This window comes from Mixophyes fleayi, chromosome 4 (assembly GCF_038048845.1).
Source record: "Mixophyes fleayi isolate aMixFle1 chromosome 4, aMixFle1.hap1, whole genome shotgun sequence".
NCBI lineage: Eukaryota > Metazoa > Chordata > Amphibia > Anura > Limnodynastidae > Mixophyes > Mixophyes fleayi.
The window spans coordinates 274,333,585-274,358,434 of NC_134405.1; the positions used below are offsets into that span (position 1 = coordinate 274,333,585).

A 24,850-nucleotide genomic window follows, 5' to 3' on the forward strand; every position below is an offset into this window, starting at 1 on the left:
AAAAATATGCGTGAGGTGTCTCCATTTGAGACACTGCGCATATTTTTTTTCTAATTGAATCTCCCCCAATAGGTCCTGCTTAAAGTAACAGAGCCATGCCCTGTGTTGACCACACCTCCAAGACTGTGGCCTCGCCCCCTTTGGCAGCACAAGGCCCTTTCCTTCTCATCTATGGGGTGGGTGGGGGGGGGGGGGGGCGGTTGAGTTGTTGTGCCCGGGGCCCCAAATTCCTCTTGGCAGCCCTATCTATTGGCAACTCACTAGTGTCATTTGTGTGCATCTGTAATAATGCATTGTTAATGAAACATTTAACAATTTCAATGGGGAAAGATAAAAAGGGGACATTGAAGAAAGAAGTGCAGAAGACAAAGGAATGCTCCTTGCAATCACCTATGCAACAAATCTTTGTAAATTCACGTATTTTTATGGCAGATGGTAACTGCTTTATTGTCTCAAAAGCAATCTCAAACCGCCTCTGATCAAGCTGTCAGCTATACTCTGAGCCTACCCAAGCACTGTCCGACAAGTTGAGAGCCGAGTGAAATTCTATATTATTTTAAAATATTGGCAATTGAACAAGCCTTCTAAACTCTGAAATGAAGGATCCAGTAAGCAGTGAATGTACAGATGACCATGCACTTGTGACAATCAAGGTCAGTTCTTTGGAAGAGAATAAGGAAGAGGTAATAGACACTTAAGCTTAGATGCAGGAAACAAGGAAATTAGAAAAATACACTAGGTGACCTTGACAATAGAGGTAAAAGAAATCAGGTTTAGTGTCTTAGTGGATGTGCCAAACAAAATATTCATGAAATATTGCACAATGACCCAAATACTCACATCATATTTAATATAGTCCATAGGTCATTACTTCCGTGCTCTGCAAACAGATAAACCCAGTATGCAGACTTTACTACTACACAATTAGGAAATCCTGCAGAAAGCGAGGCTGTTAAAAGAAATAAAATTCACCAGCTTCATAATCCAATAATCCAGAGAATTTATAGCTTTTGTGACAGTCAGCATCCAAAAAAATCGAACATCCAGATTGGCAGAACTCTGTCGCTTTTTCCTCCTCCATTATTCCAGAATGGCAAACAATTAAGTGCTACAAACTCTAAAATCTCTTGAGCTTGTAGCTGATGACGCTGATGTGGATTATCTAGTGTATACAATCAGTTATATAATTTCCATTGGGAAATAGGAGGGGCTTCCCAGTGAAAGGTTCACCTGCATGCTTACATTAACAAATGATCTTTATGCACCAAACCAGGGTCAGCCTGCATTTTTAAACAGAAAATTAGAACTGATTGAACACAAGCATGAAGGTACCATAATAGTTGGAGGTGATCTTAAATGTGTACTTTATCTCAATCTGGGCTCCTCCAAATGTACTACTAGCAATTGCCACAAGATAAGGTGTGTGCTCCATGACCATCAGTTGACCGATATGTGAAGGTGAGAAGAGTAACAAGAGGCCTAAAAATTCTTAAACCAACTACTTCTGGTTTCAAAACTTCACATTTCACAGAAGAAAATCTTATGAAATTAACTATTTTTGAAAAATGCAGAAAGTTAAAATTGTAGAAACAGAGTTAAAAGGAAAAACCAGTAGAAAGCATACAAGAGAATGAAAATATTAAAACAAATGAGAAAGTGTTACCTAAAAAATTGATCAAATTGTCAGAGGTGACAGAAAGAAAGGAAGAGAAATACATAAGAGATAAAAATGGATTTTGTAAATAATAATAAGTTAAATACTAACTGTTTTTTCATGTAGCACACAAATACTTGATAGCTTATTTGTACATTGAAATTTAAAGTTGATATTTGTGTGCTATATGAAAAGACAGTATTTAATTTATGTGCAAAACAGAATACTAATTTGCACCCCTTGCATTGTAACATGGTTTTGTCCAGGAGACTTAAATAAGAAGCTTTATTAAGTTAAGAAGCTTTTTTAAGTGAAGATCCTTAATGAATCAGGCCCAAGGTTCTTAAATGGGGAAGAATAAGTATTTCCCAAGCTAAATTTGGAAGTATTATGCAGATAATGAACTCCCACCAAAATGGTTCACAAGACAGATACCTATTATGGTGAAAGGACCCTGTAAATTCACTAAATTACAGAAACTTCCACAGTTAAAACCCTGAATAGGTTTACCCTACTATAAAGAATCACTAATTTAAGTGTGGATGAGAATATCTTTTCCCCTAACCCCACCCCCAAAGACAGTATATTAAGAAGAATTGGTCTATGAAAGAATATAAAGCCTCCCCACAAAAAGAAGATATCCAGACAGAGGAGCAAATAGAGAAGGGGTATAATAAGTAAACAAAAGATTGAGCCTACAATAGATTTTATTAATCCTAAAAATAAATGGTCTTTTTAATTTATCAGATTCCGAATTATCCAAATCTGAAGTGACATTATTAAGGGTAAATCATTTGCACAAACTGAGTTAATCAAGTTTATTATCCAATTAACTTTGAAGCAGGCATTTCTCTAAGAAAGAGGGGGATGAGATTAATGACATCACGTGCCAGGTGCACCATTTCCCTGGCTGTTTGATAAGTAGTTTACTTTTGGTTTGCCATAGCACTGAGGAACTACATTGTCATCCGTAGAAGTGTGAGAAAACCAAGGGTTAAGCTATTCAGACTTTTATAGCAATGGACCCACTTCACCACTTCCAAACTTTGATTAGAGTGGTGCCTCTAAGCTCAGGACTTTGGAATGCTACTAGCCCCCACATTATCCAGCGGTTCAATGTGGTTTAATACTGTACATTAGTTTTGGATTAGTATCTTGGGTATAGCTGTATATTGTGAATATACAGTATGCCAATGTTGTGATATATTTCTAAGGTAAACCTATGTTATTATTGACACAGATATGTACTTGACAATATTTAATTCTTGGCTAGTATAAGTCACAGAAGTTTAAATGGTAAAATGAGCAATTTGCAAGCAGATATAGGGCCTGAGTCATTAAGGAAAGTAAGGCAAAAAAAGAAATAAATGTTCTCCTGGACAAACCATGTTACAATGCAAGGGGTGTAAATTAGTTTATAATTTTGCACATAAGATAAATAATGACTGTTTTTTCATCCAGCACGCTAATAAGGGATAGCTTTATTTTTACCATTAAATTAAAGTTGATCTATGACATGCCTACCCCAATTTTAAATCTGTCCCCACATTTTAAATTTACCTCCCCCTCCAATGTAATATGGTTTTACCCAGGTGCAAAGTTACTCCTTTTTTATGCTTTGCTCTCCTTAATGACTTAGGGCCATTGACTTTCTATGAGTAAGGTGCCATAGTATAAAGATTGTAACCTGTCATTTATATTGATATCTATTGTATCTAACTGTATCACTGTGTGAGGGATGTTACAGGTAATAAAATTGACCTTTGGAGGCCTAGACAACAGATATTGCAATAGATTAATAGGTACTACGCTATTGTCCAGTTAACTTCAGGGTGTTAAATATGATTTCTTGTTAAGGCCTCATAATGCCTTTGTTCAGCCATTTTTGTAACTCGCATAGATATATTATTTGCTAAAAGAGATTATTCATTTTTCTGCCGAAATGCAGTTTTGTAAGATGGAAGCCCAGGGCCTTGAGGTTAAGCTGACATAGAGAACTCCTGTAAAAATGTAGCAAGATTTGTGAACAGGTAGTTTCATTTTCAGCTTGTAGTGTGGGAGCTGTGTCCATGACTTTGGATATGGCTGACAGGAGATAAACCTCCACCCCCCCTTGGGAAAAGAATAATTGAAACATATGTTTTCTTTCTTTTTTTTTTGCCTGGCGTGGGGCAGAGGAGGAGGAGGACAGATGGCAAAGAGGGAGGACAGAGGGCAGAGGAGGAGGGGGACAGAGGGCAGAGGAGGAGGAGGACAGATGGCAAAGAAGGAGGGCAGAGGAGAAGGGGGACAGAGGGCAGACCAGGAGGACAGATAACAGAGGAGGAGGAGGACAGAGGGCAGACCAGGAGGACAGATGGCAGAGGAGGAGGGGGACAGAGGGCAGACCAGGAGGACAGATGGCAGAGGAGGAGGGGGACAGAGGGCAGACCGAGGGCAGAGGAGGACAGATGGCAAAGAAGGAGGACAGAGGGCAGAGGAGGGGGACAGAGGGCAGACCAGGAGGACAGATGGCAGAGGAGGAGGGGGACAGATGGCAGAGGAGGGGCACAGATGGCAGAGGAGGAAGGGGACAGAGAGCAGACCGAGGGCAGAGGAGGAGGAGGACAGAGGGCAGAGGAGGAGGACAGATGGCAGAGGAGGAGGGGGACAAAGGGCAGACCAGGAGGACAGATGGCAGAGGAGGAGGGGGACAAAGGGCAGACCAGGAAGACAGATGGCAGAGGAGGAGGGGGACAGAGGGCAGACCAGGAGGACAGATGGCAGAGGAGGAGGGCGGCAGAGGGCAGACCAGGAGGACAGATGGCAGAGGAGGAGGGGGACAGAGGGCAGAGGAGGAGGGGGACAGAGGGCAGACCAGGAGGACAGATGGCAGAGGAGGAGGGGGACAGAGGGCAGATCAGGAGGAACGATGGCAGAGGAGGAGGAGGACAGATGGCAAAGGAGGAGGGCAGAGGAGGAGGGGGACAGAGGGCAGACCAGGAGGACAGAGAGCAGAGGAGGAGGACAGATGGCAGACCAGGAGGACAGAGAGCAGAGGAGGAGGACAGATGGCAGACCAGGAGGACAGAGAGCAGAGGAGGAGGACAGAGGGCAGAGGAGGAGGACAGATGGCAGACCAGGAGGACAGAGAGCAGAGGAGGGGGACAGAGGGCAGACCAGGAGGACAGAGGAGGGGGACAGAGGGCAGAGTAGGAGGGCAGAGGAGGGGGACAGAGAGCAGAGGAGGAGGACAGATGGCAGAGGAGGAGGGGGACAGAGGGCAGAGGAGGAGGAGGGCAGAGGAGGGGGGCAGAGAGCAGAGGAGGGGGGCAGAGGGCAGAGGAGGGGGACATATGGCAGAGGAGGAGGACAGAGGAGGGGGAGAGAGGGCAGAGGAGGGGGACAGCGTGGGAGATGGCAGAGGAGGGGGGCGGCAGAGGGCAGACCAGGAGGACAGATGGCAGAGGAGGAGGGGGACAGAGGGCAGAGGAGGAGGGGGACAGAGGGCAGACCAGGAGGACAGATGGCAGAGGAGGAGGGGGACAGAGGGCAGATCAGGAGGAACGATGGCAGAGGAGGAGGAGGACAGATGGCAAAGGAGGAGGGCAGAGGAGGAGGGGGACAGAGGGCAGACCAGGAGGACAGAGAGCAGAGGAGGAGGACAGATGGCAGACCAGGAGGACAGAGAGCAGAGGAGGAGGACAGATGGCAGACCAGGAGGACAGAGAGCAGAGGAGGAGGACAGAGGGCAGAGGAGGAGGACAGAGGGCAGAGGAGTAGGACAGAGGGCAGAGGAGGGGGACAGAGAGCAGAGGAGGAGGACAGATGGCAGACCAGGAGGACAGAGAGCAGAGGAGGGGGACAGAGGGCAGACCAGGAGGACAGAGGAGGGGGACAGAGGGCAGAGTAGGAGGGCAGAGGAGGGGGACAGAGAGCAGAGGAGGAGGACAGATGGCAGAGGAGGAGGGGGACAGAGGGCAGAGGAGGAGGAGGGCAGAGGAGGGGGGCAGAGAGCAGAGGAGGGGGGCAGAGGGCAGAGGAGGGGGACATATGGCAGAGGAGGAGGACAGAGGAGGGGGAGAGAGGGCAGAGGAGGGGGACAGCGTGGGAGATGGCAGAGGAGGGGCCAGCGTGACAGAGGGCAGAGGAGGGGGCCAGCGTAACAGAGGGGGCAACATGAGAGAGGGCAGTGTGCCTGGTTGCAGAGGGGGCAGTGTGCCTGGATGCAGAGGGGGCAGTGTGCCTGGATGCAGAGGGGGCAGTGTGCCTGGATGCAGAGGGGGCAGTGTGCCTGGATGCAGAGGGGGCAGTGTGCCTGGATGCAGGGGGCATTTTTGCATACAACTAAATAAGTATTTCTGTCGTGACCTAAATACTTATTACAACTTTTTGACCCAACTACCTCTAAAACAGGACTGTTCAGTAATTATTTTGGAGGGGTGCCTTGAAAAAATTTGGAGACTCTAAGGGTGCCGCGAACTGCAAAAGTTTGGGAACCACTGCCATAGACTATTGTATGCTTATGATGTAGGATTCATATATTCACTAGGGTATAAAGACTTGTATCTTGATATCAATAAACAGAGAATATTCTTTGTATACAGAACTTAGTCTGTGTCTCTTTTCTCCAGCTGATTGAAGTGCTTCCAGATATACTTAACACCACAGGCAAACTCGGAACAGAATTTAAGATCAAACAAGGGCAAGCCAGTCTTTGCACATCTAGTTGGTATATGTTAATTAGGCTATTGTGAGCCATCTCTGATTCCATTGTCTAGGACAAGGTCTAAATGAAATAACTTTGCTTATCCCTGTGATATGTGAAAGTTATTTAAAAATGTTAATTATGTAACTGTACAACATATGTTATATTGTGTGAGAAATTAAGTGATGTCATGTATTTGCTGGTGTAAGCAAGCTAATCATAAAAGGAAGCAGTTAGGTTAATGTTAAGTGGTAAGTAAGCTCTAGAAAGCTGGCGTGAAGAACGTCTGATGCAAGTGGGGGTTGTGTACTACATGCAAAAGCAGGCATAATGTTTACTGCTAGCAAAATAAATTGCATTTTGCCAGTATGTCCAGGAACACATTTGCACCCTTTAGCTGGATTTGCTCTAAATTAAGATTGTTTTTGTCTAAAAACACAAATACTATCGACACCGTGGACCACCCCCTCCTGCTGCAAACTCTTCTCTCTCTCGGCCTCTCTGGTTCTGTCCACGCCTGGTTCACCTCTTACCTCGCTAACCGCTCCTTCTCTGTATCCACGTCTGGTTCTTCCTCCTCCCCCTACCCTCTCGCAGTAGGAGTCCCGCAGGGCTCCGTTCTTGGCCCTCTACTCTTTTCCCTCTATACTTCCTCCCTTGGTGCTCTCATCTCCTCCTTTGGCCTTCACTATCACCTTTATGCTGACGACATTCAACTCTACATCTCTTCACCTGATCTTTCCCCCCCCCCTCCTCGCTCAGGTATCTGACTGCCTCTCCGCCATCTCCTCCTGGATGTCGGAGCGCTTTCTCAAAATCAACATTTCCAAAACTGAACTCATTGTCTTTCCTTCTCCCAACCACCCATCCCACCATGACCTCTCCATTGTCGTTAACAACACTACCGTCTCCTCTGTCACCCAACTCCGCTGCTTGGGTGTCACCCTTGACTCCTCTCTCTCTTTTGCCCCCCACATTCATTCCCTTGCCCAAGACTGTCGCTTCCAACTATGCAACATCGCCCGCATCCATCCCTTTATCTCTCAGGAGGCCACCAAAACCATCATACACGCACTCATCATCTCCCGCCTGGATTACTGCAACCTCCTCCTCACCGGCCTCCCCCACTCTCGTCTCTCCCCCCTCCGCTCTATACTCAATGAGGCCACAAGACTCATCTACCTCTCACGCCGCTCCTCCTCTGCCTCCCCTCTCTGCCTTGCCCTTCACTGGCTCCCCTTACCCTACAGAATTCTTTTCAAACTCCTCACCACCACTTACAAGGCTCTCTCCCACTCTACTGCCCCTTATATCTCCAACCTCCTCTCCATTCACACTCCCGCCCGCTCCCTGCGATCGGCCAATGACCCTCGCCTCTCCTCCACTCTGATCACCTCTTCCTATTCCAGAATCCAGGACTTTTCCCGTGCAGCCCCCTTCACTGGAATGACCTCCCTCGCTCCATCCGCCTCTCTCCCACTCTGTGCTACTTCAAACGTGCACTCAAAACTCACCTCTTTCTCAAAGCCTACCACCCATCCACTTAACCCCTATCTCCTCCGCTCATTCTCCCCTCTCTCCCATTGCCTCAACCGGCTCCTCTTGTACCTGGTCTGTCAACCCTCCCTTAGGATGTAAGCTCGAATGAGCAGGGCCCTCTTCCCTCCTGTCTCCTTACCCGTTCTTCTGCTCCGTGTCTATTGCATCTGCCTGCCTGGAGTTTCTGAAGTATTGATACTTTTTGTTTATTGTTCTGTACTGTTATACCCTGTATAGTCTACTGTTTGTACTATGTGCGGCGCTGCGGAAACCTTGTGGCGCCTAATAAATAAATGATAATAATAATAACAATAATACTATGAAACAGCTGTAGACTTAGACCAGATGCGCTGAAGTGTGTATCTCTGCAGCAGAAAGTGTGTCTTGCTTCACCTTAGTATTGTAAAGTCTGACAAGTGTAAAGACCACAACTTTTATTTGGCTTGAAAGGAGAAAAACTTTGGATCAAGTACAGCAAACTAAAATAAAGATATTTTACATGAGAAAGTCAAGTAATTTGCTTTTAAATACAAAACTGATTTTAAACTGGAGAATTTAATTACTCACTTTAAATAACGGTTCAGCTCTTGGTGGCTACATCGAGACCAATGAAATCGATGAAATGAAGCTTGTACAAGTGGAGCCATAATGCTTCCCATTCTGACTTCATCTCCACACCTATTTCCTTGCCCATCATGTTCCATTCCTAACCTACAACATATATTGAAGGCAACTTTTACTGTAAAATATATTTTTATTTTCAGACACTGCTATCACATGCATCATATAGTAAACCAAATGATTTTAGCTATAGCATTACACTGTTCACCTTTAACACAGAAGCTTTATATCAATGTTAAAATGGAATAACACCTATAGCCCACTGGTGCTCAGCCTGTGGTAAATGTAACTCAAAGGGTTCTTCAGACAGATTGGTACTTCAGTCTGTATAATCTCACACAAAATAATATAATTTATTAGTAAAGTAAAGATATATTCCGAAAATTAGAATTTTGGAATTAAGGTCAAAGATCACAAATATTTCATGGTATTTGCAGTTTGTTTGCTATTAAAATTTGTATTTTAAATTGTTTTTATTTTAAAACACTATTTTAAAAATATTTTTAAATAAAAAAAAATATTTTAACTTTGTTTTTGTTTTTTAAGAGAAAAGCACCAAGTACAAAGCATGAATTTCACACTCGCCATTGAAAACAGTTAAAAGATAAAAAAAAAACAACACACATTACCGATGACAGTCCTTATTGATACAACATGTTACCACAAAATGAACTACTTTCAGTAAGGAAGAGTAAGCCTTCTACTTACACATGACCAGTTTCATGAGCTACTACAAAGGCTGAGGAGAACCCATCCTCATGATTTAGTGTACAGCTTCGTATCGAGTGACACATTCCTGTAACTGGTGCATAGCCTAAAGAAAAATAAGTAAAAAAGTAATATATTCGGTCTATATACATTTCCAATAAAAATTATAATAAAGGTCATTCTATGTTTATTTCATACTTGCGAACTCTCCCGGAATGTCTGGGAGGCTCCAGAATTTTGAGTAGCTCTCCCAGAAAGAGCAGGCTTTTCTCACCAACCCCCAATGACATGATTCGCCATGAATCGCATCATAATGGCCCCACCTCCTTCTGCATGATTACATTACACAACTGCAACATTTTGCTGTGGGGGTGTGGCCATGATGAGAGATTGGTAAAGTTGGCAAGTATCATTTCATTTTTACTGCTTTAATGTAGACCATTATTACCAAAGCAAAGCCTTACACTTTAGAAGATCAGTAACCACATATTTTTACTTCAAACAGTAGATTAGGCTGCTTTTTGCGGCAGAACATATTTTAATTGAAAAGGTCAGTAAACTACAAACACAGGAGAACATCGACATGATCAAATTTCCTAAATGATTCTTTTTTTTTAGCATGGCTTAATTTTTATGAATGCTATCATTGAAATCTTTCACAAAGAATCATGGCACATATGTGCAGAGTTATCATATCTGGTCATTATGTACAATTGCAAATGTAAAATGTATATGTCAGATTGCTATAGACTTATATGCTCAGCCAATAGCAGGTTTGATTAATTAAGGAGCATAAATGGCAGTATGTGCTGCATTTCGCGTAAAATCGCACTGCGCATACACTGAACCAGGTCATATGCTAGAGAAAGCAACAACATCCAATTCATCTTTCAGCTCAAAGGACCCTTTACTGCTGCCTATAAATTCAGGAATGGAACAGGCAAGGGAATGAGCATATGCACATAGTCAATTTACAGTAAGGGTGTGCCAAACTGTACATAGCAGTGCCCAATTCAAGCTTTGGGCATCTTAAAGGTACATGTTTTTCAGTTGTATTACTTGCATTAGCTACAGGTTTGGGGTAAGTGCTGCATACTAATGATGACAGCTGCATATGCATGCTAGAACATATGTTTGCAATCAGGAGCAACTGTAAAAATGTATTTTATGTACAATAGACATTCATAACATCATGATAAATGTTTTTTTTTATAAATGTATTATGTTCTTTTGTGACTTAATATTTCACATATGAATTGGATGTATCCTGCAGTGTATTGTCTGTTAGAGCAGAGCGGACCTAAATCTGTATTCATCAGACATTTCTTCATATTCACTTTTTGTTCAATACGAACACGCGTATGCTCGATGTACATGCATTGTTCTTAAAAAATGCCTATTAAGTTTGTTTTGCGTTTGTTAATGACTCAGGCCCTGCATGTCTGTCTTCGAAACTAGTATCAGATTTTAAAACAGGACGCATTATTGAATGGCAAGCTACTAGTATGTTTTTGGAGTGTGGGAGGAAACCAAAACACCCGAAGGAAACCCACACAAACACGAAGAGACCATACAGGGCTAGATTTACTAAGCTGCGGGTTTGAAAAAGTGGGGATGTTGCCTATATCAACCAACCAGATTCTAGCTTTTATTTATTTAGTACCTTCTACAAAATGAAAGATAGAATCTGATTGGTTGCTATAGGCAACATCCCCACTTTTTCAAACCTGCAGCTTAGTAAATCTAGCCCACAAACTCCACACAGATAAGGCCATGGTCGGGAATTAAATTTGTGCTGAGGGGCAGAAGTGCTAACCACTAAGCCACCATATGCCCTGTTGGGCATATTGCATCTCTGGATAACATGTTATGAAATCTATTTGGTTTGTTTATATGGATATCAAACATGTGTAATTTATTTGACTCAATTAAGCAAAAACCCTATTACCTGCACTTTTGCACAACTAAATAAAATATTTCTCCTTGAGCTCAAGTTGTGACTACTGCTAAATGGACCATTGCCTCCAAGCAGAGACTGGTGATAAAGAATTAAAACATACCCTAACATGAGAATCATAGGTAAGGAGGAAGGCAAGCTATAAGCAGATTTGAAACAGGTCCAAAACATGAAGATTGTATTTTTTTGCTTCTTTTGATTTGTTGGATGATCCTATTCTTTATAGGAAAATATGTCCTATTTTTTAATCTGTTAATTTTTTTTTTTTTTAGCTCTCCTTGAATTATCCCCTCACCTCCCTTCTCCTTATATTCTTCATGTCTGTTTCTTAGTTCATAGTATTGTTTGTTAGTGGTAGAAAAAATATAAATATTGGCGCATGGATGAAGAAAGAACATAACTCATAAAAGACAAAGAACCAGAATCTCTGGGCAGCACGGTGGCTAAGTGGTTAGCACTTCTGCCTTACAGCACTGGGGTCATGAGTTCAATTCCCGACCATGGCCTTATCTGTGTGGAGTTTGTATGTTCTCCCCGTGTTTGCGTGGGTTTCCTCCCACACTCCAAAAACATACTAGTAGGTTAATTGGCTGCTATCAAAATTGACCTTTGTCTCTTCCTCTTTCTGTGTGTGTGTGTGTTAGGGAATTTAGACTGTAAGCTCCATGGAGCAGGGACTGATGTGAGCGAGTTCTCTGTACAGCGCTGCGGAATCAGCGGCGCTATATAAATAAATGATGATGATGATGATGATGAATCTCTACACAGTCATGGAATTTTCAGAAGAAAATATAATAGTATAATACATGTTCGGTCTAATAGACCAGTTTCCTAAAATGACAACTTTCAAAGTATGAGAGAGGGGTTCTTAGGGCTTGGAAGTGACGGTTGTGACAGCAGAGCTACATACAAGTGTGCACACAAGCTACATTCACAAAAAAGAAAGAAAAACTGTTATTCTTACCCTCATATCTCTCTCATCACCCCCTCCATGTCGCTCCCATTGAATCTTTCATGTATCTCTCACTGCAGCCCCCTCCATGTATCTCATTGCAGCCCCCTTCATATCTTTCATTGCTGCCTTCAAGCTCTCATTGTGGACCCCCCCCTATATTTCTTATTGCAGCCCCCTACCTACAGTTCTCATTGCATCCCCATCCCCATAATGCTCACTGCGGCCCCCTCCCTATAGATTCCATTGCGGCCCCCTCCCTATAGATCTCATTGCGGCTCCCTACCTATAGATCTCATTGCGACCGCCCTCCCTGTAGTGCTCTATACAGCCTCCTCCATATAGTGCTCTATACAGCCCTCTCCCGATAGTGCTCTATACAGCCCCATTCCTATAGTTCTCTATACAGCCCCATTCCTATAGTCGTCTATACAGCCCTCTCCTTATTCTATTTACAGCCCCATACTTACTTTTAGCTGCAATCGCTGGTGCCATTCTGCAACATTGCTCCTTGCTCCTCAGACAGGAAGTGAATGGTAGCCATTCCAGAGAGATGTGTTTCTCCGCGCTCCCTATGTAAATTATAATCTTTGACCATAAGGGATCCCCCAGTCCCCCAAAAAGTCTGCAAATGATTGACACCAGTCAAAGACACCAGTCTCATCTAGTACCTTGTCTCCAAGTGAATAGACACTCCTGAACTTGAAAAACATACAGAGGGCCTACACTGAACTTGCAAAAATTGGTTCGCAAGGACTGCGCAGCACATACTCCTGAGCAGCAGAGATCCCTCTCCTCCACGTCTGACAAGCAATATCACCCAGAATCTACCGGAAGCCAGGGACGTGTGTCTGATCTCCCCCATTCTCCAACCAGTGGAACCTTCATGGCAGCTTTACCTTCTATTGTTGAGCAGGTCCACAGCTGCATAACATCTCGCCAGCTTCTCTACTCCCAAAAATCAGATTCCAAGTTCTGATGCCGTTCTTAAAGATTTGTTCTCCGCTGCCCTAAGTCTGCTGCTGCATTTCTCCTGCAGTTGTTGAACAACACAGTTGATTATCAGCACAGGACCCTCCAAAGTGGGTATTATCATGGAGCGCAGCAAACCCTGCCAGTCGGCATGAAAATTATATAGTGCCACTTTCTGAACAGCAAAGTTTACTTTTATTTTGTATTGCAGCCACAGTAACACTTGCAAGTGTAATTGATTATCCTATATTAGAACTCAAGCAATCAACCTGAAACCCTATTGCCCCATGTAAGCCAGAAACGATCTCTCCTACTTAATAGCTTTATACATTCCATCCACAAACACTGTTTGGCTGTTTTAACAATGTTTTACAGTATATTTAAGTAACGCTGCTGCCCTCGTGTGGCCATCAGTTATAACTACATTGCCACATAATACTAGTGATTTATAGTTAAACAAGATAATTTACCCATCTGTTCCTGGTGGATAATTTTTCTACAATCCTCTCCCTGTGAGAGTCTTTGAATTTCCTCACAAGCCTACAAGGACAAGATATTGTGGTCTAAGCAGTCCTATCTCTCTCCTCTTGGACCTGAGATAAACAAGTGGAGCGACCTACAATTCCAACCAAATATTTACTTCATACTTGCCAACTTTTCCTTGTTGGCTTCAGGGAGATCTGGGGGGAGGTGGGCGTGCGGGGGCGGGGTGTCATATTAGCAGTAATTTAAATCAGGTTTCCAGCAAACGTGTCACTACATTACTCATCTTCAAGATAGTCAGGAGGATCAGTATAATAGAGCTAGGCGTGAACAAAAAAGACACAGCGCTGTAGCTGATTCACTAAAACCAACAAAATGTTAAAAAATAGATTCATTTATTGATAAATCTCAAAAATAATATTGGTAGTGCAATAATATAAATGCATCAAAAACAATAATGGAACAATCACTCTAAAAAACATCAAGTAAATGGGAAAAAAAATAGAGGAAAATATCCTAAAGTTACCTAAAAATCACAAATGCAAAGAGAGCCTTTGATTAGATCAAATGTCCAATATCACAGTTTGAGTATAATTGGTCTCAAATGTACAGAGTAACAGCGATGGACATGAAAAACCCAGGTGCTTCGATAAATTGAAACATCAGAAATCCATGATGGTGTGTGCACACCAATACCTGTTTGTTAGGGTCTTTGACAAAGATCCACCACACAAATTGTTCAAAAGTTATATTGCAGTGGTGTTGCAGTGCTTAAAAGCACAACATGGTTTAAACTGTGCCAGCAAAGAGCTACTCTACCCACATCCACAGCAAGACAGGGACTCTGCTGTATCCGGCAGCAATGCGGACAATGTTGAGACAAATGTTGTTATAGAACTGGTAAATTGTGATCGCCACTGTCCAGTATGGTTATAGCTGTCCCAGCAAAGATCTGATCCAATCGCATCCATGGCAAGGCAGAGACTTCGCTGTAACCGGCAGCATATGGAGAAATGAAGCTGATGACAGTGTGGAACTGGTGGATGGAAATCACAGCTATGAGCAGCAAAATACAGACTGAATGGAAAATATACCACGATTCCAAATGATAGAATGCAATTAGAGGACCCACTGATACACTTGATGTTACCAATCTATGAAGAGTGAAATAATTCCTAAAAAATGATCTGCCATAAAATCTGATGCGTTTCATCACCGCAAAGGTGATTTCTTCAGAGGGAACAGACAGGCACACTTCCAGCAAATGGTAATACAAATCACTGCCAGGAAACATCATAATAAATGCATTTTGTTAATTAAAACATAAATCAGCCGTGTGATAATGGCGTGCAAAATAGCGTGACCACATTGTGTTGTGGGTGTGGCCAACATGAGGCATTGATACATACATTATAATAAAACATTACATTTATCACACGCTCCCAGCCACATCACGCAATCCCCCCAGGCACATTATGACACCCCAGCCCACTGTACTTATCTATGCTTGTGGTGCGACATCCATAAGGGTGGGAACTTCCTGCAGGGAAAATCTTTGTCTCACAAGATCATTTTAGCCCCGCAATTGCGGGATGCGGGAGATTTGCTAGCTTTCCCGGGAGTCTGTGAGACCGACCCGAATTTTGGGAGTCTCCCAGACATTCCGGGAGATTTGGCAAGTATGACTTAGAGCTCCTCGGCTTGCTCTGGAGTCTGTGTCCTGTCCGGGAACTGGGAGCAGCTATCAGTTCCCTTCCCCTAACCAGAGGTGGATTAAGGCCCAGGGGCCCAGGGTATTTAAGACAGCAGGCCTCCTATTATGTAACATGGTTATCATTTTAGACAAATACACAGCCTCCCAACTGTCCTTGCAGTCGGACCAAATCCTGACTAAGTGAGACAGTCACCCAAATTCAGGACTGACCCACCAGATTCATTTCAGTTGGCAGACTGTCCTGCTCTCTCCTACCTGTCTTGGTCACTTTCACCACTCGTAGCAACTTTAGCTCAGTTCATTCTTGTCTTGATCCTGAAATATTTGATGCCCCATTTTGAAAAAAAAAAAATGGGTACATGAGATTTAGAAAACTCCAACCAGCCCGGTGTTAAAACAATAGCACTCACGTTTTATAATTAGGCCTCCCTCCAGTCCCCAAAATAATAATATTTAAATTTAATAAGTAGACCTATTTCCCTCCAACCAGCCTCAACATTAAATTAACAGTATACCCATTTTCCACAACCATCAACCCGGCATTAATTCATATTCACATTTAATAAATAGCCCTCCACCCTGAAATCAGTCCCACATTCAATTGATAGCCCTAAACCACCCCAGCATTAAATTAAAGGTTCCTTCACCTCACCTTAAATAATTAACTCCCACCTACACTCCACCATTAAATAGCCTACCTCCAACACTATATTAAGATCATCCCTTCCCTCACATATTATAATAAAATACTGCACGCACACACACACACACATGCACACTTTATGAACATGACCAAACACACACACTATACGAACATGGGGCCACACACACTATATGAACATGGGGACACACACACACTATATGAACATGGGGCCACACACACGCACACTATATGAACATGGGGCCACACACGCACACTATATGAACATGGGGCCACACACGCATACTATATGAACATGGGGCCACACACGCACACTATAGCCACATGGGACCACACAGACACACAATAGAGCCACATGGGACCACACACACTATAGCCACATGGGACTTGTAGCAACTTTAGCTCAGTTCATTCTTGTCTTGATCCTGGAATATTTGATGCCCCATTTTGAAAAAAAAAATGGGTACATGAGATTTAGAAAACTCCAACCAGCCCGGTGTTAAAACAAAAGCACTCACGTTTTATAATTAGGCCTCCCTCCAGTCCCCACAATAATAATATTCAAATTTAATAAGTAGACCTATTTCCTTCCAACCAGCCTCAACATTAAATTAACAGTATACCCATACACACGCACACGGTAGTCACATGGGGCCACACAGACACACACTATAGCCATATTAAAATACTGCGCGCACACACAAACATGCACACTTTATAAACATGACCAAACACACGCACTATACAAACATGGCCAAACACACACACGCACACTATACGGACATGGGGCCACACACGCACACTATATGAACATGGGGCCACACACGCATACTATATGAACATGGGGCCACACACGCACACTATAGCCACATGGGGCCACACAGACACACACTATAGCCCCATGGGACCACACACGCACACTATATGAACATGGGCCACACACACACACTATATGAACATGGGGCCACACAGGCACACTACATGAACATGGGGGCCACACACGCACACTATATGAACATGGGGCCACACACGCATACTATATGAACATGGGGTCACACACACATACTTTATGAACATGGGGCCACACACGCAAACTATAGCCAAATTAAAATATTGCGCGCACACACAAACATGCACACTTTATGAACATGACCAAACACACGCACTATACGAACATGGCCAAACACACACACACTATACGAACATGGGGACACACACACACATGCACATTATATGAACATGGGGCCACACACGCACACTATATGAACATGGGGCCACACACGCACACTATATGAACAAGGGGCCACACACACAAACTATAGCCACATGGGGCCACACAGACACACACTATAGCCACATGGGACCATACACACTGTAGCCATACAGACACTGTAGCCACACAGACACACACTGTAGCCACACAGACACACAGACACACACACACATACACAGAGACACACACACAGATAGATGTACACTATAACACTTACCTTGTTACATCCTTCCTGCGCGCTGGTCAGCGAACGGAGAGTCTGTGACTGCCGCCTATGGAAGTAATCACATTGGACGGCACCTGTCACGTGGTGCCGTCCCAGGTGATTACTTGCATAGGCGGTAGTCACTGACTCTCCGTCCGCGCAGAGTGCTACTGCTCGGCGGGCATGCGGACCAGCCCATCTGACCATCGGCCCTTGTGGCATCTGCCAGAAGTGCCAGATGGCCAGTCCGGCCCTGCCTGCTGCTCATAATCTTCTGAGGCAATACTAATTACTGAGCTTGGCTCTTTAGACCTCAGCTGCTGTAAATCATGCTTCATAATAAAAGTTTCAACTAATGTAACCTTCATCCACTTTTACATTTTAACCATATGAGGGGAAAGCTGTTGCTGTTCACTAGAATTACATTCAGTATACAACCTTCTAAAAAAAAACCTTCTGGCAATTTTTTGTCACGAATTCCACCAGAAAGATTTTCTAGGGTTTTTTTTTTTCAGTTTTTTCCACAAGCTTCTCACTTCCAGTCTGTGTTTCTGACCTGGAGACAATATTGTATACTGAATCAGCCTGCACACTTCCTAGCTAAAAACATAAGCTACAATAATAAAGGTGCTTACCCTGACTGCGTGCTTGGGACCGTTTTTCCTCCACATTTGCCTCTGTTTTGGTTCTTTGGTACACAGCATGTGGATCTCTTGTTATATACAATGCTCAACTTCTGCTTTTGGCGATAAATATTCACAGGTCGTTTGCTTTCAGCAATAGCAATCACTGCATGTGTGGTACCTCACACTGTCAATTCCCAGAAAGTTTTCCTTAAGACACAGAGGCAAGAAAACCGCCACCACTGCTGTGGGAGGAAGCACCAAGGGCAAAAAGATCACCAGGGTAGAGAAGATGCCATATGTTACACAGCTCTCCTAACTGCCGGATGATGCAAGCTCCCATGGAGGGCGTCACTCTGAAATTGGTGCCATGCAGGCTCATATGGCTGCCAGAGGATTCACGCTCCCATATGGAAGGTGTCACTCCAATTTGGTGTTATGCAGGCTCATATGGCTGCCCGGAGGATGCAAGCTTCCATTGAGGGTGTCACTCCGTGAGTAGGCCGGTCCCACCACCTATGCACTATTCAACTCAAGTGCAACTGCCAGACTTTTAGGAGGAGCAAACCCCTATCCTCCTGCTACTTCTGGCCATGAAAGTAGGTAAGCGAGAAAAATAATAAACCTGAACTGCCTGACTCTACTACAAGGACAGGAAAGAAGACACAGGAAGGAGGGAGGCATACCCTCCGAGTGTGTCTTCTTTCCTGTCCTGAGTCACGTGCAAGGGGGATTAACCCCATAGTGTATGCTGTGAAAGTGTATGACTGCTACCCCGCTCCATCTAAGAGGTTGGGGGTCACTAATAAAACAGTGCTTGGAAGAGACTGGCTGAGGGTGCAATTCCTACGTTCTTACCCTGAATTTAAATAAATAAATATATATGTATATCCTGCAACACACACCTCTATCCACATTGCCCCTTCATTACTTCACTCACCTCTAGTGAACACTCATGAACTCTTTTCCTATTTAAATTCAATAACTTTAACAGCCTCACCCTGCCGCCAGAAACTAAAAGACACACATCTTACAATCATCTTTCCTACCTTTCTTCCTCCCTGCTTCTATTAGCTGGTGATATATCACCTAATCCAGGTCCCCCTCAATTCTCCCACGCGCATATATCTGAACACTACAGAAATCCAGCAAACCTCAAATGCATCACCTGTATCCCCTCTCTTCCAAAGTCCTTTAAATGTGCCCTTTGGAATGGACACTCTGTTTGGAACAAACTTACCTCCGTACATGATCTCTTCCTCTCAAACAACCTCAACCTTATAGCAATAACAGAAACATGGCTCACACAATCAGACAATGCCTCACATGCAGCCCTTTCACATGGTGGTCTCCATTTCACCCACACCCCCAGACCAGGAGGCAGAAAAGGAGGTGGGGTTGGACTACTTCTCTCCCCACAGTGCATGTTCACAGTTTTACCAAATGTCCCATCACTCACGTTCACATCTTTTCAAGTACATGCTATTAGGATTTTTAACCAGTTCTCTATGCGTGTTGCTGTAATCTATCGCCCCCCTGGTCCACACTAACAATTTCTGGAATACTTCTCTGTGTGGCTCCCTCACTTCTTATCCTCTGACATACCCACCATCATCATGGGTGATTTCAACATCCCTAGATCTAATCAACGTTCCAATGCTGCTTCCAAACTACTCTCTCTAACCTCCACACTTGACCTCTCCCAGTGGATTGCATCCACTACTCATCAGGATGGCCACTGTCTTGATCTTGTTTTCTCTAGACTATGCTCAGTTTCTGATCTCCTTAACACTCCTTTCCCCCTCTCAGATCATCACCTTATCAGCTACTCGCTCACCCCCAGTTCTTTACCCTCCCTAGTGTCAAACTCTTCCAAGCCTCCCCACAACCGCAGGGATATCAATTCAATTGATCTTCAACAGTTTTCCCCCTCTCTCCAACACCTTCTATCCCCAATTTATATATTCTAATCCCCTGATCGGGCAGTACCCCATTTTCACCAAACCCTAGCAACTGCCCTGGATCAAGTGGTTCCAGCGACACTACATACTTCAGGTAGACTTTGTTGCCAACCGTGGCACACTAAAGTAACACGAACTCTACAAAAACTTTCTCGTAAATCTTTTACCTCTAATGATTTCATCACATATACTGATATCTACCACTCCTATTGAAATGCTCTGGACACTGCTAAACAAACATACTTCCAATATCTCATCTATGCTCAGGCTATGCAGGATTCTGCAGTATAAGTCCATTGGTACTGCTATATTACAAAGTTCACTGATTCAGCAGTATAAGTCCATTGGTACTGCTATATTACAAAGTTCACTGATTCAGCAGTATAAGTCCAGTGGTACTGCTATATTACAAAGTTCACTGATTCAGCAGTATAAGTCCAGTGGTACTGTAATATTACAAAGTTCACTGATTCTGCAGTATAAGTCCATTGGTACTGCTATATTACAAAGTTCACTGATTCAGCAGTATAAGTCCAGTGTTACTCTCATGTGCCGCATATAATTTTTAAAGGCTTTGCCGAGTGTGTGTGGCTTAGGGGTACGCTCTCTTGTGCTACATATAATGGAAAACCAAAATTTGGAGGATAAAGTAGGGAAAGATCAACACCCACTTCCTCCTAATGCTCAAGCTGCTGCCACTAGTCATGACATAGACGATGAAATGCCATCAACGTCGTCTGGCAAGCCTGATGCCCAATCTCCTAGTACAGGGCATGTAAAATCCAAAAAGCCCAAGTTCTCAAAAAGTAGCAAAAAGAGAAACTTAAAATCATCTGAGGAGAAACGTAAAGTTGGCAATATGCCATTTACGACACGTAGTGGCAAGGAACGGCTTAGGCCCTGGCCCGTGTTCATGACTAGTGGTCCAGCTTCACCCAAGGATCTAAGCCCTCCTCCCCCCCCTTACAAAAAATTTAAGAGTTATGCTGTCAGCAACAACAACAAAACAGCAAAGAACTCTGCCTTCTAAACAGATGACATCACAAATCCCCAAGGCGAGTCCAAGGGTGTTGGTGGTTGTGAAGCCTGACCTTCCCATCACTGTACGGGAAGAGGTGACTCCATCCAGCATTTGCAGCACACCCTCTGCATATGTTGGAAGGATCACCCACAGTGTAGATCCAGATTTGGATAATTAAGGTGTCAATGTTGTACACCGGGAGGAGGCTATTGATGTAGCTGGCGCTGTGGAGGAACTTGATGATGAGGATGGTGATATGGTTATTGTAAATGAGGCACCAGGGGGGGAAACAGCTGATGTCCATGGGATGAAAAAGCCCATCGTCATGCCTGGAAATGAAAAAGTCACTCTTCATTGCACGAATATTTGCAACAGGGACAGTTTTTTTGTTAACAAATAACACTTCGACCCTCTCTGTCTTTCACATACTTGATGGGATCTCAATGATGAATGCTCTGTACCATGGTCGTCTAAAACAAGAGTTATTGACGTGCTATAACTACTGTAGTTTTTATAAATTATAAACACTACACTTGAAAGTTGGAGGAGGTATTGAGGCCCCGGTACCAAATTGGGTACCGGGGCCACTCCACTATGCAGTCCAGATAGAGGCGTATCAGATATTAAACAACGTTGACTGTTGCTGCCAAATCATAAATTAATGAAAATGACCTGTCATCGTCAAAAACAAGAGGTATTGACACGCTCGAACTACACCCTGTATATGCTGCAGAGGATGTAGGAGCAGGCAGCTGTGCAGTGGAATTCAGACCATTTGAAGGCGGAGGTATTGTGGCCCCGGTACCAAATTGTGTACCGGGACCACTGCACTATGCAGTCCAGAAAGCTACCTCGGTGAAACATTTTGGACTAAAAACAATATTGTGAGGTGTGAGGTGTTCAGAATAGACTGGGGATTAGTGGAAATGATTGTTATTGAATGTTATTGAGGTTAATAATATCGTAGGAGTGAAAATAAACCAAAAAAACTTGATTTTAACACTTTTTATGTTTTTTTCAAAATAAATCCGAATCCAAAACCTTAAATCCGAACCAAAACCTTTTGTCAGGTATTTTGCGAAACCAATCCAAACCTAAAACCTCAAGCAAATCCGAATCCAAAACACAAAACACGAGACACAAAAAGTGGCCGGTGCACATCCCTAATTTAAATCTATTCTGAATCCTCCAGCCCCAAATCCTCCAACTACCATCAGTGCCCAGGATCTTGCTTCCTATTTCAAGGACAAAATAGATAAGATCAGACATGAAATGGTATCAACTCCCTCGACAAGCAATCAGCTCAATTCCTTTGTAGCACCCTCTGACAATCTCTCTTCATTTGATCCAACAAATGAAGAGGAAGTCTCTACTCTCTTGTCATCTTTCTACTCTAACTCCTGTCCTCTTGATCCCATTCCTTCACCAATTGGTAGGTCCCTGTCTCCTGTGCTCATTCCCCCTCTAACTAAAATCTGTAATCTCTCTCTTTCTACTGGTATTTTTCCATCACTATTCAAGCATGCAGTGATTACTCCCATTTTAAAAAAACCAAAATTCTGACCCTAACTCTCTCACAAATTACCACCCCATCTCTCAGCTCCCATGCCCCTACAAGCTTCTCGAGAGAATTGCCTACACTCGCCTCACACACTTTCTTACAGCAAAAAACCTATTGGATCCTCTTTAGTCAGGCTTTCACTCTCAACACTCCACAGAGACTACGCTGACCAAGTTTGTCAATGATCTGATCACAGCAAAAAATAATAACCATTACTCTCTTCTAATTCTCCTGGATCTCTCTGCTGCATTTGACACTGTTGACCACTCTCTCCTCATACAAACGCTACAATCCCTAGGTCTTGAAGGCACTGTCCTATTCTGGTTTTTTATCCTACCTATAGAAACGCTCTTTCAGTGATAATCTCTCTAGATCCACCTCCATCCCCCCCAATTACTAACTCTACCCCTCCATCCCTCCAAGTTTTACTAGCCCTAGTAGAAGTTGGCGATTGAATAGGCCTTACAATGATGTAAACGGTGTGCAAAATGTATTCGTTTTCTCTCACTTTTCAATAGAAGATAGGAGAAAAAATAGACCCTGATCTACACACAAGCGGTCCTTACAGTACAGTAAAAGGGAAATGCATAAAGGAATACATTTATTTTCCAGCCTCATTTGCGGCTGAAAGTTATCAGGGTTACAAATTCCTCAGCGCTGTACAGAGAACTCGTTCACATCAGTCCCTGTCCCATTGGGGCTTACAGTCTAAATTCCCAAACACACAGACACACAGACAGAGACTAGGGACAATTTTGATAGCAGCCAATTAACCTACTAGTATGTCTGTGGAGTGTGGGAGGAAACCAGAGCACCCGCAGGAAACCCACGCAAACACTGAGAGAACATACAAACTCCACACAAATAAGTCCTTGTTCGTGAATCAAACTCATGACCCCAGTGTTGCCCCTGTCTCGTGACATCTATATAACTTAGTAGGGACCAACATAGGGAAAAAATAGAGAGCAAGCATTTTAAAAAATGGTATCAATCACTGTTAAGCATGGAACAAAGTTTGAGGAGCTGGCCAGTTGGAAGGTCTGGTGGCTATATAAAAAGGCATTTGGAGAGGTCTGTGAGGCATGTTTGGAGATCTGAGGGACATGTAAGGGGCACATAGGAAGGTTTTTGGGACATTTCGGGAGGTCTGATGGGCATGTAAGGGACATTTTGCACTCTAATTTGCAGAATGTGCATCTTAGAGGGAACAGTGGCAACTGTTTAAGATAACAAAAATGTGCCCTTGGACAAAACAAATGGTAGGGTTTGGATATCTTTTTTGGTGGGGGGGCCCGGCCTGTTTCATTTGTACTGGGCCCCACCATTTCTGAGGGCAGCCCTGAGTGTGGTGGCTGGTCTCCTGCTCTGTGTCACATGGGACGTGCACCACATGACAGGTGCCATCCCATGTGTGAAGGGGATGAAGACTCCAGTCCACAGGTCCTAGATGGAAAAAGATAAGTTGGGGGAGGGGTAGGGTAGTATATTAATAGTGTATGTATTGTGTGTGTGCGTGAGGGGCCACTGTCTGTGTGTATTATGTGTGTGAGGGGCCACTGTCTGTGTGTATTATGTGTGTGAGGGGCCACTGCGTGCGTGTATTATGTGTGTGTGTGTGTGTGAGGGGCCACTGCGTGTGTGTATTATGTGTGTGTGTGAGGGGCTACTGCGTGCATGTATTATGTGTGTGTGAGGGGCCACTGCGTGCGTGTATTATGTGTGTGTGAGGGGCCACTGCGTGCGTGTATTATGAGTGTGTGAGGGGCCACTGTGTGTGTGAGGGGCCACTGTTTGTGTGAAGGGGTGGGGGGCCCAAACCGATATCTTGCCTAGGGTCCCATGAGGTGTAAATCCAGCTCTGGTGGTAGTTAACTGTTTTCATCACGTTTTGCTATACCAAATTATATAAATGTTCTTGCACTATTGTATTTCATACTAATGCCTATACTAACACACACTCAGGCTCCTTCCAAGCCCCTATCATTTAGGGATTTCTAAATCATATTCTGTCTATACTGCCCCTTAGTGCAGTTTGCTAATCCTGTCTTTGAGCCCTATCTTACTCTTCTGAGGGACTCCCTACAGAGCAGCCATCTTTCCAGATTATTGTACCAGAAGAAACTCATAAGATTTACCTTTTTCCTTTTTCTTTTTCATTTTCATTTTTTCTGTTTCCCATTGACTGCCTTTCTCACACTCACCTATTAAATATACTCTATTTGTGCTGTACTGGTTCATAACACACCTATTGCTAAGGT

At 43.7% G+C, this 24,850-nt stretch overlaps 1 protein-coding gene across 2 annotated transcripts in view; it reads right to left on the reverse strand.

Moving 5' to 3' along the window:
- Positions 1-24,850, reverse strand: part of LOC142152766 (A disintegrin and metalloproteinase with thrombospondin motifs 2-like) — a 775,540-nt gene that overhangs the window by 412,764 nt on the left and 337,926 nt on the right. For both annotated transcript variants that reach the window (XM_075209748.1, XM_075209747.1), the window contains exons 7-8: positions 9,210-9,315; positions 8,448-8,591 (exon numbers count right to left, since the gene is read on the reverse strand). In XM_075209748.1, coding sequence (XP_075065849.1) covers positions 8,448-8,591; positions 9,210-9,315 — 250 coding nt within the window. The remainder of the gene's footprint in view (positions 1-8,447; positions 8,592-9,209; positions 9,316-24,850) is intronic.